General features: G+C 43.3%; 1 protein-coding gene across 4 annotated transcripts in view; it reads right to left on the reverse strand.

Moving 5' to 3' along the window:
• Positions 1-20,326, reverse strand: part of Ptprm (protein tyrosine phosphatase receptor type M) — a 677,957-nt gene that overhangs the window by 378,830 nt on the left and 278,801 nt on the right. For all 4 annotated transcript variants that reach the window (XM_027397791.2, XM_027397790.2, XM_027397789.2 and 1 more), the window contains exon 5: positions 10,883-10,998. In XM_027397791.2, the coding sequence (XP_027253592.1) occupies positions 10,883-10,998 (116 nt within the window). The remainder of the gene's footprint in view (positions 1-10,882; positions 10,999-20,326) is intronic.

The following is a 20,326-nucleotide window of genomic DNA, read 5'->3' on the forward strand; positions in this document are numbered from 1 at the left end:
GGGGCAACAGGAAACTTTGGTTTAAGTAGAGGTGTAGCCATTGAGTTACCGTGTTCCAGTGGAGAGTTCCACACACATGTCCAAGAGAATAGCCCTGGTTAACCTCAGTGAGTCACAGTCAAACAAAAGCCATGATAGTCGGGGGTCTAGTTGGGATGGGGCTTTAGTGGAAGAAGGAGATGTGAGGGGAGGTGAGTGGCTTGTATGGAAATGACAGAGTAAATATGGCTATGAAACAGTCAGTGAATAAATAATACTTAATTTCTAAAAGAAGAATTCCCTGTTAGATACCAGGGCATAGAATATGTTGGCCTCTGTATAGGACAAGGATTTCTTGAAATGTACCTCTTTAGGAAATATAAGTGTGGAGTTTACAAAAAGGGAATATTGAAACCTATGTCAGAAAAGATTCAGTGGGTGCTACCAAGTGTATTTAGCATGGGGCAGTACCAGAACATACTTAAATATCAGATATATCAATTTACTCATAGTTATATAGATAATCTATGCTTAGGATATTACCAAGCATTCTTATGCAAATATAAAAATCCCATTTTGGAACCAAAGTCTAGGGCTCCTAATTCAGGCAAGAGTTGAGGTGGAGTCAGTCAGAGGAGGAGCAAAACAAAAACAAAAACAAAAACAAACTAGGCATCTCTAGGAAACAGTGTGGTAGTGGCTAAGTGTGTTTTGGCCAGACAGAAGCCAGGGAAATGTCTCTAAGGAAAAAACAAAAACAAAAACAAAAACAAAAAATAGAAAAACTACTACTCTTTGGATGGAGATTTCTCTTCAAAGTCTCTGAAACCCTGACGATACACATGAGTGAGAGTCTCCTCGTTTCTTGATGTCAAAGAGTCAGACAAACCTAACAGACATGTGGGGTTTGAGATGAGCCCACTGTCAGACGGATGCTCCCCAGAGCATTCACAGTTGGGTCAATGGAAAGAGGATGAGGCAGGGGAGGGAAGCAGGAAGAGAACCTGGTCACCCTGTACTGCGGATGAGCTGCAGCAAACACTCACCTGGCAAATCCCACTCATGCAAGGTGCCCTAGGCTAAAGGGACAGAAATAGTTGTAGAAATAGAAACACCCCTACCTATCCCCCTCCTGTCACATGAGGGGGAGGCCTGGACTAAAGGGTAAATGGTTTTTAGGAAGTGACTGAAGGATTAAATGAGCTGATTTCCAGAAGCTTTTGGTCTCCAGAGTCACTTCCTCTGGCTGGCATTGACTGGAAATGGTGAGGAGCCTTGCACCACAGCTGAAGTTTTGAAAGGCTTCTATCACCTCTCCCTGGGGGCCTTTTCTATGGCAGAGGGTCTATGTTAGAAGTCTTTGGGACAGCCACCTTTGTTATATTTACAGAGTGCGAACACATCTAGGGCTGGAGCTAGCAAGTTGATCAAGTGACTTCTCCCCATTTTTTCCCGGTGTGAGAGGAAGGCAGCCCCTCTCAACACTGGTGCCTCATCCCTTAACAAAAGGACCGCACAGAGCACAGTGACCAAGAACAGAGCCCAGAGTGTTCTTTATGCTGTAGTCTATCACACAAGACAGAATGCAAAGCATGACACTCGCATGTCCAAGGTAGTCAAACACACAAGACAGAACACAAAGCATGACACATGCATGTCCAGGGTAGTCAAAAGACACACAAGACAGAACACAAAGCATGATAACCGAATGTCCAGGGTAGTCAAAGGACACACAAGACAGAATGTGAAGCATGACAATCGCATGTCCAGGGTAGTCAAAGGATCGTCGCTCTGACTTTTGTGAACTTCATGAAGAGACCCATGACAGTGCCTGAGAAGAAGCGGTGTCCCTGGGTTAAATACCACCCTTTGTGAGTACCAGAGCACTGTAAAGTATGCATGTATTTCAACGTGAGCAGGCCAGGAGAAAATACTGATAGTGATTCTAATTATGCTTACAACATTCTTTAGGCCATGGGCTCACCGAAGACTCCAAATGAGCAATGATTTACCACCAAAAAGAGCCACATTAAGTCTTTCAGGAATATCTATTCCATAATCAGAGCAATGATTGAGGGAGTTGGAGGCCTAGGAAGTGAGCAGCAGTTTGAGTAAATTAATCAATCTCAGGCATTTTGGAGCTGTCCTGAATGGTTGAGCTTAGGAGCTGAGAGGTGGGGCCCTTGCACAGTCACATGAGTGGGAATGAGCTACCCTGTCTAGTCCCCCCACAGCAGGAAGAGGCGTGGTCACCCACTTTCAAGCCGGCCCCTCTGCAAGATGCCAACTACATTCTCTCCATTGACAGCACTCAGGAACATTACAGGATGGGGGAAATGTCCTCCCTTTGGCTTACATCATCTAAATGGAACCTTCACTGAATAGCTCAGTTTCTCCAGCCTATGGCCTTCTCTGCTTGATAAGAAGACACTGGATTGCTAAACTTCAGAGAAGCAATGAAGTATGTTTGCATCTGCTGCTTTCCCTCAGGGAACTGAGCCAGGGCCTTCCTTTCTCATGGGGGAGCCTCAGATTCTTGGAAGCCGGATAAACAAGGAAACCCCATGATGAGTGTGAGAAAAGCAAAGACAAAAATAAGAAAAAGCTGTGTAGGGTTTAGAGTTCATAGTCCAAAAGTGGTGTGTGTGTGTGTGTGTGTGTGTGTGAGAGAGAGAGAGAGAGAGAGAGAGAGAGAGAGAGAGGGGAGGGAGGGAGGAGGAGGAGGGAGGAGGAGGGAGAGAGGGAGAGAGAGAGAGAGAGAGAGAGAGAGAGAGAGAGAGAGAGAGAGAGAGAGAGAGAGAGAGAGAGAGAATGCTCTGGATGGATCCACCCTGACCTCTAGTCCAAACTCAAAGCCTGATTCCCAATCCCAATCTTATGGCTGCTATGCAGCCAACTCCCCCACCATCACCCTGATTTCTGTGGCTTCACCCCAAACATGCACCAGCTCTTATGGCCTCCTTGACCAAGTTACACAAAACCATTCAATGACCTTGGGTAATTAGATCATCCCTGGATCTCTTTAAATAACTCACATGCTCTCAGGGACACAGAGCAAACCTTGCTCTTTAAATTGGAGTAATGCAAAACCCTGCTAGGTTGAAATGCGTGCAGGCTGGAAGGCTTTCAATGGTGTCTGAATGCTCAGATCTGTCAAAGAGATGCAGCTGTAGATGGGTAACCGACTAAAACAATAATGGATGTGATTTTCAGCATTGATTTAGACAGTAAATGGTTCCTATAGCAACAGAAGACAGTCCACTTTCTCTGCTCCTGGTATTTTCTGTGTGGTAAGTGATGTTAAATTTATGCTTTAATATATATGGTGTAAAATACTCAAGTTAAGCTTGCTGAAGGCACCATAATTTTACCTCTTTACAAATCATTTTGTAGCTTTTATACCTAATAACAAAACGGTTCTGATATACAGTTGTGATTTTCCCCTATTATCTATAAACGAAGCTAAAAGCCACTGTAGGCCACATGTGACCAGTCCTTCCTTCCTCTCCAGCCCGAGCAATGCACATGTGAGCCCCCACACAAGCTAAAATTCTAATTTAATTGGCAATAAATTCCTTCCCAGTGTCCAAGAATCCTTGACAATGTCTAAGTTTCCTACTGTGCTAGGTGAGGAGCAGTTCTAGCTCTTGATACCACCAATGCACCCCTAGAAAAGTAAACAGAATCCCCTGGGCCTAGGCTGCTTTTCTATATGTGGGCTGAATGTTCTGCAAGGACCAATGAGAAAGTTTGCCAGCAAACCAGTACTCAGAGCTCAAATATCACCTACCATGCGGTGGTGCGCTGTAAGTCACAGCATCTTTCCAGACTCTGCAGACTTCAGTGACACAGGCAGTGAGTGGTTCCTGTGATCTGAGCCATTTGTTGACCAGCCAGGCTCTGCCGTAGGTCAGGGAGCCTGCTCAAGAGAACCCCTGTGTTCTCTGTCTCTCTCAATCTCTGTCTCTGTCTTTGTCTATGTCTGCCTCTCTATCTCTGTCTGTATCTCTCTGTCTCTGTCTCTCTAACTAAAAGCATCTAAGAGTGCTTGAGCTTAGAAAAGAACTACAAGAAATTATCTAACTCAAAAGTAACTTTTTTTCAGATAGGGGTGATTATGACTAGCTGAGTAGAATCATACAACAAACTACACCCATTTCTAGACCAACAAGTAAAAAAGAAGCTTAAAATCCAAGTGAGGCTATATTTTTGCCCCTTTTAATAAAAACACGCCCGAATTAGGGGCTTACAAGGAATAAGATTTCTATAAAAGGTAAAAGGGGGCAGGACCAAGCAGCCACTATTCTGGCAGGGGGGTTGCCATGCCAGGAGTAAACACAGCAGAATGGCTTTATTAGAGGTGTGTTTCTATGACTTTTTATCAGGATTGCATGACAATCACTTCAACACATACAACTGTGAGCAAGTGTTATGATGGGAAAATAGAGGAAAGGGCTGTGAAGTAGAGATTTAGGAAGATGATACACCGATCCCACTGAAACACCTCCAGCTGAGGTCTGTTTGCATTAGTCAGCTTTGACCACTCTGTATCATGCCTGCCGTCTGTTCTAAACCAACAGACAAGGTCCCAGAAGGTTTGACACTTACATCTTAACATTAAAGACCTTTTCTGTGGACAGAAGCCAGGGGCCCAAGCAAGTGTCTCAGGATGCCTGTCACCATCATGTGGCCTCTGAGGTTCATCTAGGGAGGACACTTCTCTTCGAAGGCACAGAAAGCCCCACATATTGGCAAGTGTCTGTGCTGGATAATAAGGGAATTTGAAAGTGTCCTTCATAATAACTAAGTTTTTAAACTAAATTTTGTTTTTTGTTTATATGTATGCATGTGTGTATGCATGTGTCTATATATACTCCTGCACAGGTACCATGGCAAGCATATCCAGGTCAGAGTTTTCTCTTCCAGCATGTGGGTCTGGGGGTTGGCCTTGTGGCATAAGGCTTGGTGGCAATCATTTTTAAATTCACTGAGCAAACCTGCTGGCCCCAGTAACTACATCTTATTTCCTTTTTCTATTTCTAAGAACTGATGAATACCATAAAACCATTTGAAAACACTTAATGTCACCTTTTTATAACAAATTTCATATAGTCACACATAGCTTCAAGAGTCAATGACTGCATAGTAAAAACAATTCAGAAAGTCCTCATGAAATAATAAAAGCATCAAAAGCAGAAAGCTATACATGAAAAAGTATAGAAGATATTTTTAAATTCTGCTTGGATTTTCTCAGTGTGTGTGTGTGTGTGTGTGTGTGTGTGTGTGTGTGTGTGTGTGTTGCTGAGGTGTTTTCAAAATCAAGTTTAAAAAGTGATCAAAAGTTGGTAACAACATGAAATAAGGTACTTGGGTGGTTTACATAAACAGATCTGATTTTAGTGTCTCGCTTGGTAAAATACCATATTTAAATGCATGCGCTGCCTTATCTGACGACACCTATCAAACACCTGCACAGAATGCTGCCGTTAAGATTCTGCAGGTATAAGGATGGGCGCTCATCTTACTGAGTTTTATTTTATCTATTTGTATTTCGTTCTGCATTTTAGAAAAATTCCACCCACATTGATACTAGCCTCATCCCTGAGGTGAGAGGTAGCTGTTAGTGAGAAAAGGGTGTCTACTAGGATCTGGAGACCTAGCTCAGTGATGAAGAACCCGTCTCACTCTTCTAGAAGATTCAAGCTTGGTTCCCAATGTCACATCTAGGGGCTCACAACAGCCTACAACTCCAGCTCCAGGGGATTCGATGAACTCTTTTGGCCTCTGAGGGCAACGTCACACACGTGGCATACATTCACACAAACACTTATACACACACAAAAATAGAACCTTTAACATTTTTCTTCATTAGTTATGTTTCATCAGATTAGTTAATATTTTGTGATACTACAACAAAGGGACATTGAAAGTATCATTCAAACAATTAAATCTTTGGACATTTCATGTAGGCATGGACCAACATGTACCTGGAATACACATGGACACCTAAGGTCAGGCCCCTGGTATTAATTAATTGTGGGACAAGGTCAAATTCTTTGAGGTCCACAATGCCAGTTCACCCACATTAAAGAGAGAATGACCCCGAGTTCAGTGTATACAGCAGTGCGATTAGAGACACAGGTTTCCACTATTCCTAACTACACAGTTTACCTCTGTGGCTTAACAGGGCTGACTCTCTGTCCATTATATGTCAAATAGATGTTACATGACAGGAGGGACCCAAGAAACTCCATGCCCGGTGATTACTGTGGGCGTTCTTAAGGCTGTCATACATCGATGAAAGTGTTTGCCAATGACTATACTCAAAGCACCCATGTGCCCCCAAGTAAACATCCATCACAGATGTCTAGATCTTGCTTTACTCTTGGGGAGATTCATACCATAGAAGATCCTAAAAAATATTTCTCTCTCATTCATTGTGTGTGTGGCCCTCAGGGTTACTTTTAGGATCCTAGTGAGTTGACATGCAGGAAACCACTTTTGGAACTGCTACAGCTTCACAAGCATTGTGTGTGGAATATCTCTTGTCTGAAATGTTTGAAGAAGTTAGTGTGCAGCTTGGTTCAGATTTGCAGATGTTTGCATACAGATAATGAGTTATTAATGATAAGATCTAGGGCTAGGGAAAAGTCTGAGTGGATAAAGGACTTGCCATGCAAGCTTGAGTACTGGAATGTTGATGCCCAGATATCATGTAAAAGGCTAACAGGCATGGCAGATGCCTGTAATCTCAGCACTCTGGGCACAGAGACAGGGGATGCCCTGGGAAAACTGGTTAGCTAGACCAGATTGAATCAGTGAATTTCAGGTTCAAATTTAAACCTCAACTCAATGAATACAGTAGGAGAGTGACCAAGGAAGACACATGAAGGCAATTTTGGTTGCCTTCATGCACCTACACACATACCCATATGTAGGTCCACAGGCACCTACAATATGCACACACTCACATATATACAAACACGCACATATATACATAATATAAAATAACTGAAGATGTCATCCCTATCTTCAGAAGATATTCTGTTACATTTCAGATATACCGTGTGTACATAGGCCAAATATTTTAGAATATTTTAATAATTTTGTGTATGGATCTTCTCCAAAAGCTGCTCATAAAATAAACACTTTCTCTCAAAATGCCCACTCAACTGGAAGTCATCAATAATTTCTTAGTAGAATTACCTGATCATCATAAGATTCACAAACCAAATTGCATCCTGAGAAGCTGGATAAACAAAATTTACCCAAGAATCCAGAGTCATGTAAATTCTATGGCTATCATGTACCATCTTGGGGCTGTCATGCCCCATCTTGACATAGGCACATGGAGACTTTCAGGCATGACAAAGGCAGATGATTAGGAAGATTAGGGGGAAAAGTCTGGGAAACAGGAGAAGGAAAACATCACAGGGTCAATCAGGAATGAATCCATCAATATTATAATGCTTATCTAACAGAACATGAGAAATAGAGAGGCCTTGGACACAAAGTTGGACATGAAAAGCATACTGAGCTGGCTACGTAAATTCACTCTGCACCCAAAGACTGAAAAAAAAAACCAATAAATCAAAAATATTTGAAAGCCATATTTGAAAGCTATCATTGTGGCCTATATGTCTAGTTCTAGCCCTTGGGAGGCTGGGGAAGAAAAGTGTTCTGGGCTACAAAGTAAGTTTCGGGCCAGTCTGGCTCTATAGCACAATACTACAATAGGAAAAAGAAACTGTTTACTGAAGACACACAGGCTTTGAGTGTGTCTTGCCCTGAGCTCCTGAGCGGTCCAGCACAGCCACCAACACAATCCTTACTACTGTGCTAGTTACTGTACACTCTCCTGAGATTATTTCAGTGTGTGAGACAATGTATATAGATTATACACAAACACTGGGCCGCTCTATACAGGGAACTTAAGCAGCCCAGGACTGTGTCACCTATAGGCTCCTTACCCCAAACTCCGGGGACATTGAGGGACTGCTGTTAAGGTACCAGTTACGTGTTATGTTTGCTTTTCCATTCCAACTTACTAAGCCCATGAAATTTTGCTTCAGGTTAGTTACTTTCAACCCTTCCTTCAAATGGAGTCACTTGCATAGCATTTGATGTTCAGGTAATGAAGTACTGGAAAAGGGCCCCTTCTTCAGACCCATGAAATCAGAACGCATAGTGAGCCTGAAATCCCTTATTCTTCCACGGTAACTCAACAGTAGAGGTGGGATGGAAAAGTCTACAGCAAGATTCTTCTCTCTCCCCCAAAACAGAAATCAGCTGTCTCCTTGGATCATGCCACACACTGTTTAAAACCAACACTTCCACTACTAGTAACGGACTAAAGATTGGAATCCCAAGGTAAGGCATTGAAGCAGATGATTCCCAAGTCTGGGGTATTTGTAAAATCTAGAAGCAAATTTTGTCTGATGTGCCAGTGAGTCTTTGGGGATATCCCCTATGATTTCAGACTTGAGCTCACACTTCTCATCGTCCCATCCCAAGTGGTGAGCACAAGAAAGACAAGAGCCATAAACTAGTTTTCCATAAATAATTAAGAACTCTACAGATAATGATTAAAATAATAGCATCGTTTTTTAAAAGGTGGTAAATGCTTCATGGAAAATGTCAATAAAAGATGCCTATCTCCTTCACCAAGAACATCAGACAGCCGATCTGGATCTCATTAACAGTAACATCCACCTACTCAGACAACATTCTATATCCCTAGCGTGGTAACTCAAAATCACTGAGAAGCAGGATAAAAAGAAAAGGGAAAGTTACAGGCTTAGGTCGGTCTCTACCTGCTAAAAAGCTTTTAGGGTAGGCATGACAAAACGTTCAGAAACAAAGAAGAAAGGAAGGATGGATTGAGATCGTGTGTTTCCAAACTTCTGTACACATCCTTCCTTCCTGGAACAAGGGTCCTTGACAAGGGCCATAATACAGGAGGGAAAGGTGACAGGCAGAAGGATAAGGCATGCTCTGTGCAGCGGCCATGAGCTGTCTCCTCCTCAGACCACAGCCCCCGCTGACAGCCCACCTGGGCTCACCTGAGATGTTCGGCTACTTCCCACTCCCCACCCCCCAAAAAACAATCAGAGAAATACAAATAACCAGCTAAACTGTAGAGATGAAAAGGAATAAAGGATTTAAAATTCATATGAGTGACACCCCACAGTCATCATACCATGGCAGCAGTGTGAAGAATCGTAAGAGGCAGAGACTGGACAGGTGCAGGAAGGGAAACAAGAACATGGAAGCTGACTATCATGAGACAGTGGGTATGGAAGGCTTAAAACACAGTGCTTCAGCTGGGTAGCAAACTCAAAATTATAAATAAAATAGTAAAATAAAAATGCAAAAGGCCCGGGGCTGTGTCTCTTGGGGAGAACTGTCTAGCGTGCATGAGGACCGGAGCTTGATCCCAGCGCTGCAGAAAAACAACCACAACTGCACACAGAACAAAATAAGGGAAGAAAGGGAAAAGGTACTCTAGGAGAATTGAGGGGTGAGCAGCCTGTAGATTAACACTTAAAAGAAACAAGAAGCAATGTGACTGAATGTCACCAGGGAGAACACCCCGTGCATACACGCTCATACGCGCGCATACACATGCTCACAAACACACTCTCGCTTGCTTGAGCAAACACACACACACACACACACACACACACACACACACACACACACACTACCCTGCAGCCTAGGGAAGGGAATGATGTTCTGTGGGGAGAAGGCCACTGACATCCAGTCATCTGTCAGAACTCCTCAGAGTGGGCACAGGGTCAAGGGGCTGTCTGTCACACAGAATGCACAGAGCAGGACCTAAAGAACTTACTGCATGGACGGCCAGGCTTACATGAAAATATAAGCATGCATAACTGAAATGCTTGAAATTAATGCGAGCTGCCTAAAAACTCAGCTTACAGAAAGGTTTACAAGAGGAAGCTCTTCCTTTCTCCCTCTCTTGGGGTGTGTGTGTCTGTGCGTGCGTGCATGTGCGTGAGTGCATGTGCGTGAGTGCATGTGTGTGTGTGTGTGTGTGTGTGTCTGTGTGCATGTGTGCATGTGTGTATGTGTGTGTGTGTGTATGTGTCTGTCTGTGTGCGTGTGTGTATGTGTGTGTGTGTCTCTGTGTGTGTCTGTCTGTCTGTCTATGTGCACGTGTGTATGTGTGTGTGTGTGTGTGTGTCTGTCTGTCTATGTGTGTGTCTCTCTGTGTGTGTCTGTGTGTGTCTGTGTGAGTGTGTCTGTGTGTGTGTCTGTCTGTCTGTCTGTGTGTGTCTCTGTGTGTGTGTGTCTGTTTGTGTGTGTGTGTCTGTGTCTGTCTGTGTGTGTGTCTCTGTGTGTGTGTCTGTGTGTGTCTGTGTGTGTGTCTCTGTGTGTGTGTGTCTGTGTCTGTCTGTGTGTGTGTCTCTGTGTGTCTGTGTGTGTCTCTGTGTGTCTGTGTGTGTCTGTGTGTGTGTCTGTCTGTCTGTGTGCATGTGTGTATGCGTGTGTGTGTGTCTGTGTGTGTGTGTGTGTGTGTGTGTGTGTGTCCGTGTGTGTGTCTGTGTGTGTGTATGTGTGTGTGTAGAAAGAGAGAGAGACTGGAGCGAGATTCTTGAGGTTGTTTTTCTTCAGTGGACGAGGAGGGAGAAGCATCATAGTTTAGAATTGAAAGTTCTTTGCTAAATCTAATTTGACAAAATCTGTCGAAGGAGATCATCAAGAAAACAGCACCGGGGGCTAATAGAAAATCTGAGAGGGCAAGTGAGGAAATCTGCCCCACTAAGCTTGGAAACCTGGAGGTCCCGCTGATGTGTAAAGGATGTTGTAGAGCAGCGACGGCTGCGGTGTGGTGTGGCTGTCCTGCTGCTGCCTCTCAGGACAGTGAAAGCTGGTCACATACCTGCAGCCAGAGCCGGTCCCCAGCCACCGTCCTGCCTATGGCGCTGCACTGGAAGGTAGCGAACTGGCCAGCATTCACCTCCACGTTCTGAATCCGCAGGAAGTGGGGAGTTCTGGCTATATGCGGGAAAAGAAGTCAAGAAATTAAAAGTGGGACCTGCAACTAGAACACCCACTCAGAGAGAGTAGATACACTTCCCATCGGGGCCTTTCCACTGTGTTTGTCTTGGGAGAAAAAGAATGTTTGTGCTTATAAAAGCTTTGAAGATTTTCTGTTATTGTAAAGGGTATCATGGAAGGTGTTTGGTGTGTGTGCTCTGTGTCTAAAGGGAGAAGGAGAGAGGGAGGAGAGAGCAGACAGACAGACAGACAGACAGAGGGGGAAGAGGGAGACAGACAGAGGGGGGAGAGAGGGAGGGGGAGAGAGAGACAGACAGAGAGAGGGAGGAGAGAAAGAGACAGACAGAGAGAGGGGGAGAGAGGAAGGGAGAGAGAGAGACAGACAGAGAGAGAGAGAGGAGAGAGAGAGAGACAGAGATGGGGAGAGAGGGAGGGAAGAAAGAGAGAGAGGAAAAAACCCAAGCAATCTAGGATAGAACCGAAATAGGAGATATTTCATTGTTCCTGCTGTGCAAATTACCATAGCTCAGCAGTCTCCTTGTAATAACAAATCTGTATTAATAAAGATTATGCTGATGCCTAATTGATGTTTTGAACAAAAACATATTAGATATTTATACTTGCAATGTGAAAAGAACAGTAAGAAGTTAAATGATGTTGTCAAGGAAACTTTGAAACCCCAACACAGAGCTGTGCATAATATATATTTTAATACAACTAATTGGTATGCAACACCCCCTCTGTAATATTTCTCAGCTACAAAAAAATACTATCCCCATAGACACACTCTGTGAATGACGCTGGGCCTGCCCAATGAAGCCGGGCAACTTGAGCGGATTCTTATGTCTCATTCAAGAAATCCAAATGATTCCAAAGACTGCAGCACCGTCTCCTGGTGCGCTTGCCAGTAAGTGACAGCTGTGGCCACTAGGATGGCTCTGCTCAGTCTGAGCAGTATACCCTAATTTCTGAATCACGCTTAAGACAGGTGTCAAGGAACTAGACTGAGTCAGGACTTGGATGCCACACAAATTTTATTAGGAAAATTCTCCTACTGCTACTACAAAGTTGCATACAGGGAAAGGGGTGAGAACAGAAAGGAAGTGGGGATTCAGCATTGTGTGGGTAGGGCAGACAAGATTGGATAATGACTAGAATAGATTCCTCATGCCCTCAAGTATCCTCTCACCGCCCGTGGGTCCTCAGGCTGTGCACAGACTGTTTGGAGAATGGTGCTCTAGTCTGGGGACTGCGAGCCAGCATCATATGAGCCCAAGGGGAACATAATTAGAACTGGAAGTGCTTTGCAAACAAAGAACGATGAATTTTAATACCAGTCGCACAGGACAACCTCATTATTATTTGGAGTCCAGCAATAATTCACTGTGTTCACAATGCTTAGTATGCAGAATGTTCTAAATGGCTCGTCACAGAGCAGTGTAGCGATGAACCACTGTTACTTAGTATTAATTCATTAACTTACAATTCTGAGAACTGTTTCACTGACTCAATCAAACTACTCCTTACTCAAGAGTAACATAACTCTTTGGTCTTTGAAGGTCTCTGAACCCCCCCCCCTCAAGCCAAATGTCTCTTCTACCTTGTTCTGGAGTCACTGGAAACCCCACTATCTTTTATTGAAAGGGTAGCCCTTGAGTTTTATGTGCCAGGGACTTTCCAGGGAACACTCACACAGGTTCTATGAGGTGGGTGTTTTCTCTGTTTTGGGGTTGGGGAGACTTGTGAGCCCCTGACTAGCACAGATTTCCATTTCCAAAGCCCAGACTAGCTCTCTACACCACAGGACCCCTTCTCCCTCCCTTCCCACCTTCTCTGTCTGTCCTAGTTAGTGGTCCTCACACCACCTTGGGCGGAGCTTCTGCCTGGAATCCTATTGGTGCTGTTCCTCCCATAAATCCCTACAATTCTCTCAGCTTGTCTTGAAACCTTCAGTGACCATGGTAACAAGAGCAGGCAGAGGTTGGTGTTACTGTCCCCCACACAGCAAACTTGTGATGGCATCATTAAATTAAATGAATGTTATTTGCATTAATAAAGCCATAGGCATATAACTGTGAGAGCTATTTGCTTGAAATTTCAACTTCTATGAAGAATTCTTCTCTCCCACCTCTGCACCTCGATTTTGACTCCGCTGTTTTTTACTACACAAAATTATATCAATTATTTTAGGCTTATCTATCCCAGAGACCCCAATATTAATAAAGAACAGGAAGATGTGAGGTCTGACTAAAACAAAAAGGACTACATTGAAAATGAAGATCTGTTTTCTTTTCAAAGAAACTGATTGCTGCTGTGTTTCTCATCACACACACAGATACACACACCCGAAGTCAGATACACACTGACACACACACTCCCAAACCCACAACACACACCCGAAGTCAGATACACACTGATATAACACACACTCCCAAACACACAACACACACCCAAAGTCAGATACACACTGACATGCACACACTCCCAAACCCACAACACACACCCAAAGTCAGATACACACTGACATACACTCCCAAACCCTCTCTTTCTCTCTCTCTCTCTCTCTCTCTCTCTCTCTCTCTCTCTCTCTCTCTCTGACACACACATATGAGATGGATAGAGATGAGAGAGACAGAGACAGAGAGAGAGAGAGACAGAGAGAGAGAGAGAGAGACAGAGAGACAGACAGACAGACAGACAGAAAGAGAATTAGGTTAGCATTTTACGCTGAAAAATCTAAAATATTTTTAAGAGCCAACATCATAGAACAGTTAGAAGATTATACAACTCATGGGACAGGATATAAGCCAAGCACACAAGCACTAAAACCTAAATATAATGCATGAAATTACCTTCAGTTTACACATATGAGTGATACATAAAATGTGAATGAATTTCACATGTAGATTTACACCTCATTGCCACGATTATGCACATACAGAGATATTCTAAAATCTTTAAAATATTCCCACTCATGCCTGCTTCTAAGTGGTTTGGGTAAATGATATTCAGTATGCAAATCCATTTCAGTGCAACCCTCACTAAACTAGAGTGGAAATGTCCCCAAAATACTCATTTCACCTATAACAGTTTCAAGTTCACCACCTGTAGCCTTGTGGGCCTCAACACATCAGTGAAGAAATGGTGACATCGCAGCTCCTCTGTCCCCAGTGGATTTGGACAAAGGTCAGTTCTCAGCTCCATCGCATGGTTCCTTTGCATCTGGTCCCAGCAGATCAGTTTTCCTGTGACTTCTTAGACAGTCATGTGTGAAATAGCACAGAGTGCAGACTCCTCCAGAAGGCCTGCTAAGTCCACTTCCGGTCAACAACCCGAGTGGCAAGGCACCCCAACCCTCATCAGCCCGGGGAGACATCTTCAGGCCCTCTACACGAAGGCAAGTGCTTCTCGGGTACCAAACCTGTCTCCCGGCCCTCTGCCCGTCCCCTCCTCCACTGGGTTCATCTCCCAGCATCAAGGGGCAGTTTCCACTCTCTTTCACGGTTATGCCTTCTCCTCCCTTCCAAATCTGTGAAGTTCTCTTTTCCGAGTCATGAGGCAGATGCCTTCACTTCAGCCTTCGAGGGATCTCGTCTGAGGGTGAGATGTCACCCAGTAGAACACAGAAATTTTGCCTTGCAGAGCAGATGCATCTCTTAGTAACTGTCTCCTGCCACCATACAGCCAACAACCCAGAAAACAGCAGATACTCTGTATTGCAGTTTCATCCAATAATAATGATATCATCATCATCATCATCATCATCACTATCATTGGGTCTTGGAAGCAGGGAACCTTCAAAGGGCTATACTAGAATACCTAGAAATTAGCCTTGAGTGGGACTATGGACTGCAAAAAAATATACAAACACTTGGGCCAGCTGTCGACTTCTAGAGAGGTCTGGCTGCTCCTGCGAAGACCCCTGAGATTATACTACTCAGGGGCATGAAGCCAGGGAAGGCAGTAGCCACTGTTCTGGTCCCTAGTTGGTCACCTCTGGCCTAGAGATCTAGTCATCTGGAGTCACACCAAGATGATGTTCCAGGCATCTCCAAAAAGTGACAAGCACACCCGGGAACAGCCACTACATGGAGAACAGGCTTGTTATTTTGGAAAGGAGACCTTTCCAATTAGCAAAGGTAAAAAAACTGGGCACAGAGATGACTAAGGGCAATGGAAAGCAATGGCTGGCTTCAAATGTAAGGAAAGCACACATATAACTCTCTATAGGTTTATATGTGTGTGCTGATGCAAATTGTACATATAATTATATATACTGATATATATATATATATACCTATATACATGTACCTTTACACACACACATATGAATATATCTTCAAAACTCACGCTTTGATAAGCATGCATGGTTCCAGGGTATGAAAATGGCATATTCATAAAATTCATTGGTGTATGGAATGCTGACATGTACTAACACAGTTCTCTTAATTTTTTTACTATTTAATTTATATATCATATAAAATACAAATTATATGTGAATTATAATAGAAAATAATATGTAATAATGAGTTCTTACTATTCACGTTTATTATTTAGCTACCATTGTAAAATAAGAATTCCTAAGGACTAAAAGTCATAACCATTGCATGCATGTGTAGAGTTGAGCAAGTGAAACAGCTTTGAAAGCAAGACCTTCAAGGAGAAGAAAAGTGTTTCCTTAGTGAGAAGAGAGGCACTCTATCCTAAGATAGAATGCCTTAGAAAATACACCTTAGGAGGGAGGAAAGTGGGGCTATTGTCCTGAAACCCTGAAATGGATATGTAAAATTACTAATGATATTTTGTGGAAATGATTTCTGTCTTGATTTGATAGGATTTACTTAAGATAATTCTTAGATAATCTATGGCATTACCAGTACACAGAGGTAAAATCAGTGTGAATTCCTTGTTGCTTTTCTGTCTATAAAAATATAAAATTTTACTGTTGTGCTCACAACAAAAATTGGGCATAAATGGAGTTGCTTCATCTTTTAAGTAATCACCTATAGGAAGCAGGTATTTTACATCATACAAGCTTAATTGTGTGTCTTATCCTGGACTGTGTAGGGACATGAATGTTTTCTATGTTAAAGCTAAGGGGAGTGGTCCATCTCACTCATGGTGCCTTTACTCATCCCTCTGCCTTTCCGCCTGCCCCTCATCCCAGACCCTCTTCTTCTCTAGACCTTTCTCCTCCAGGCTTCCAAATCCTGCTGGCTTTCCTTACAGACAACTACTAAACTCTCTCCACAGAATAGTCCATTAGAGGACAGAAGGCAAAAGCCCTGTCCCCTACAGTGCCAAGATACAGAAGAGGGCTCATGCCTTCACAACCACGCCTTTCCTAGTAGAGCCGCAAGACACAGACCTGCAGCACTACTGAAGCACAAACTGCAGACACCTCAGGCACACTTAATTTGCAGCATCTTGGACAAAAATCCCATTGACTAACTCCTTTCCACACATCTCAGGGGTCATTTTGGAAGAGCAAGGGTGGGATACTCAAATTATGTCCTTTGTCAAACTAGGATAGCACCTGTAGGAGGAGATGTTTGAAAAATAACTTCCCTTCCTCCACCTCCGAAATAACTGTCTGAAATGCCTGACCTAGGCTGCTCACCTGTTTATCCTTCCAGTATAACTAATATATTAAAAGTTTCAAGATATCGGAATGTAGTGGTTCTTTTTCTCCCTATGACATGTAGTTTTAAAAAGTATGTTTCACATTAGAAAATATTTTAGAAGAAACATTAAGACAGAGAAATTTCTATTTAAATGACATATTTTTTTCTAAGAAGTAAATTTCGAAATGTGCATGTATTTCTGCAAACTTGGTTGTTTGGAATAGAGGGCGTCCTGGAACCTGGTGAGGAAATACACAGCAGCATTCGGAACTAAGGCTTGGGTAGAAAATTAAACTCTGATGCCTAGGGGTTCACAGTGAACTGTGATCACCTCCCTACATTAGTTAAGATGATACAAAGTGACATCCTGGGACATTCTGTATGCGTGGTATAGAGTGGGAAGGGAGGTTGATGAGGTAGATGTAGGTTAAAAAATGTTTCCACTTGGCTGGCCATGGTGGTGACAATCTGCTTTCTCAGCACTTGGAGGCTGAGGAAGGAGAATCACAAGCATGAAGCCGCCTGGGCTGGATGCTGAGGTTGCCTGAACAAACAAGGAACATACAGACATGTGTACTTAAGTGCATACATATGTATGTATGTCCTATTGAACCAAAACAGAAAAGCCTCAGCACCTGGTAATAATGCCCTCCTATGTGTGTATGTTCTACAGCCATGATTCTCAGAGCTCACCCAGGAGTTTCTGCTTCACTAAAGCACACTCATAGCTGCCATTTGTCATTACAGAATCTTTATATCCACCAACTTGATGACAATCTCAAAAATGCTCAAGCCACATCCAGTGAGACAGACCACTTCCTGTTGCCTGCAAGCCAAGATGTAGACACTTGGCTGCTTCTCCAGCACCATGTCCGCCTGTATGTCACCATGTCACACCATGATGATAATGGACGGAACCTCTGAAAATGTAAGCCACCCCAATTAAATGTATTTCCTTTATTAGGGTTATCATGGTCATGGAATCCTTTTATAGCAAATGAAACCCTACAACAGGAAGCTACCTCTTCCTATGTAGAATTGTTTTGACTCTAATGTGGCTTCTTGGAGACTGTGTGTACTACTGTTTGCATAGAAAGATGGAGATCCAAAGGATCCATGTTGGCCCAGATTGGGTAAGAGAATGTCTTCCCCTGGAATAACCAGCTGCCTCCAATCTTGGGAAGTATGGCATGGTTGAAACACAGACTGGCAGAGAGAATGGGGTGGCATCCGGACAGTTCGGCGAAGTCTCACCTCCAGTGGGAACCAGGTAAAGGCATACTTCAGAAGAAAGATAATGGTCCTGGATTCAGGATGGAAACTCATCTACCAGGATGGTGATATCAAAAGACATTCTATTTCCAAGGTCAGCTTCCCCTATGGAAGTTTCTGCTGGTGTTGGAGGAATAGTTTTCAATAAACATGAAGACAGAAGAATGTTCCAGAGTTTCAGGAGGTCCCTGACTCACCAGGCCCTGAACTGGAGGTCCTAGAACAATCTTCAGGCTGCAAGTGGTTTAAGGTGGATGCCACAGTATGATTCTGATTTTAGTACATTGTTCGGGCATCAACACCTCAACCTACACTACCTCAAAATATAGGGGCTTATAACACAAGCCTTTTCAGAACTTTTTTTTTTTTTTTGTAAAATAGACATCTTTCCTTTCCTTTCCTTTCCTTTCCCTTCCCTTCCTTTCCTTTCCTTTCCTTTCCTTTCCTTTCCTTTCCTTTCCTTTCCTTTCCTGTCCTGTCCTGTCCTGTCCTGTCCTGTCCTGTCCTGTCCTTTCCTTTCCTTTCCTTTCCTTTCCTTTCCTTTCCTTTCCTTTCCTTTTTGTTTTGTTTCTCTATGTAGTTGGCTGTCTTTTAGACCAGGCTGGCCTTGGACTCACAAAGATCCAGCTGCCTCTGCTGGGATTAAACTCATGAACCACTACCACGCAGCGAGATCTTTTCTTTTTAAAATATTCATTTTAAACAGGCGGTAGTGGAGCACACCACTAATCCCAGCATTCTGGAAGCAGAGACAGGCAGATCTCTTTAAGTTCGAGGCCAGCCTGGTCTACAGAGTGAGTTTCAGGACAGGTTCCAAAGCAATACAGAGAAACACAGTCTTGAAAAACAAAATAATAAAATACTCATGTAAAGGAATGAGATACAGATTTTAAAAGAATGATTCAAGAAAGGTATCCTGTGTACTTAGCCCTCAAAGAAACTCTGTTTAAAATAACTGTTGCAAAGTGGAAAAGAGCCCGAGCAAAAAGGCCCTCTGACCAGCTAAGTTTAGAAGCCACGCTGAGCTGGGACACGGACTTTGCCAGACTGCTGTAATTGGAATTCCAAGCCTAGTGCCTTCAGAATGGAAATTCCAACCCATCTCATATTCAAAAAGAAACATTCCCCCTCTCTCTAAATTTATAGGCCCATTTATTTCCTGGATACCCTCTCAAAATGCTCCACCAGATCCTTGTGAAGTCCGCAGGAGCTCTACAAACTGTCTCCCATGCATAACAAACAGGCTCCCTTCAACTCTGCCTTTGCCTCCTGCCTGCTGCATTCCATTGCTTCCAACAAAGAGTGGAGTTCTCAGACATTAATTGATCCCCAATCAGCCTTTGATCCCAAAGGCATGAGTCATCATTGACTGAGACACAGATCTCCTTGTAGATGTTTCATTACTATTGATTCTTCAAAGCCTGCATCAAAATCCTAGCAACAAAATCAGAGAAGAGTAATTGGCAAGATCAAAGAGCCAACTGAAGAGGGGCAGAAAAACGAGTAGGCCCTAGCCCTCTTATTTTCATTTACATCTCAATGTGATGGCAGAGGTTGAAATGTCTGGAAGTGTGTCAACAGCCAGAATTACCAGAGCATGGGCCTCTCCCATAACCATTATCACAAGAAAGGAAATGTTGACTAGATCTACCCAGTCGACACTGGCAAACACCACACTTGGCAAGCACGCCCTCGATTTCAAAATGGACACAAATGAACCCCCACAAATGTAAGAAATGCATCAGTTTAGCTATTTGGATTTACTGTTTCCTAGTAAATAATTCAAGGGTGGTTTTAGAAATGGGTAATTGATCCTGATAATGTAGGTTAACTGTCCCTTCTTTGAAATACTGAGGCCAAAAGTGTTTTCAAATTTCAAATACTGTCAGATTCTTTAGGACTTGCATATATATAAGGGGGTGCACCTTGGATACGGGGCTCAAGTGTAAACGTGAAATTCATTGGTGTTTTATGCACACCTTATATTCACAGACTTAACTTTGACTTGTGCAAAGTTTCAGTGTCTCTGTGTTTTGACTATAACCCATTGTAGGAATTCAGGTGCAGTGAGGACGAAAATGCAGCCAACACTGCAGCATATACTCCAAATGAGGAATCTGTAGGGCATGGAAATTACACCTCCATAAACTGTTAAGATATCTGTGGCTTATAAGACACAAAAATACACATTAGCACCACGAGGTGACAATAGCAATACCCAAGAGTTTTAGTTGGTGGCGCATGCCCATGAAATCATGAAACTGCACTGGGCATCCTGAGGTCTGAGGACCCTGAGCTCAAGGACAGCCTAACCTACATAGTACGAACGGGCCACACACAGAAAAGCGAGGTACCACACAGTAGTCGCAGATGCACACACTCATAATGTGTCCAAACAGAGGTGGCATTGATGACATCGACAACATCTG

This window comes from Cricetulus griseus, chromosome 2, assembly GCF_003668045.3.
Source record: "Cricetulus griseus strain 17A/GY chromosome 2, alternate assembly CriGri-PICRH-1.0, whole genome shotgun sequence".
NCBI classification, from domain to species: Eukaryota; Metazoa; Chordata; class Mammalia; order Rodentia; family Cricetidae; genus Cricetulus; species Cricetulus griseus.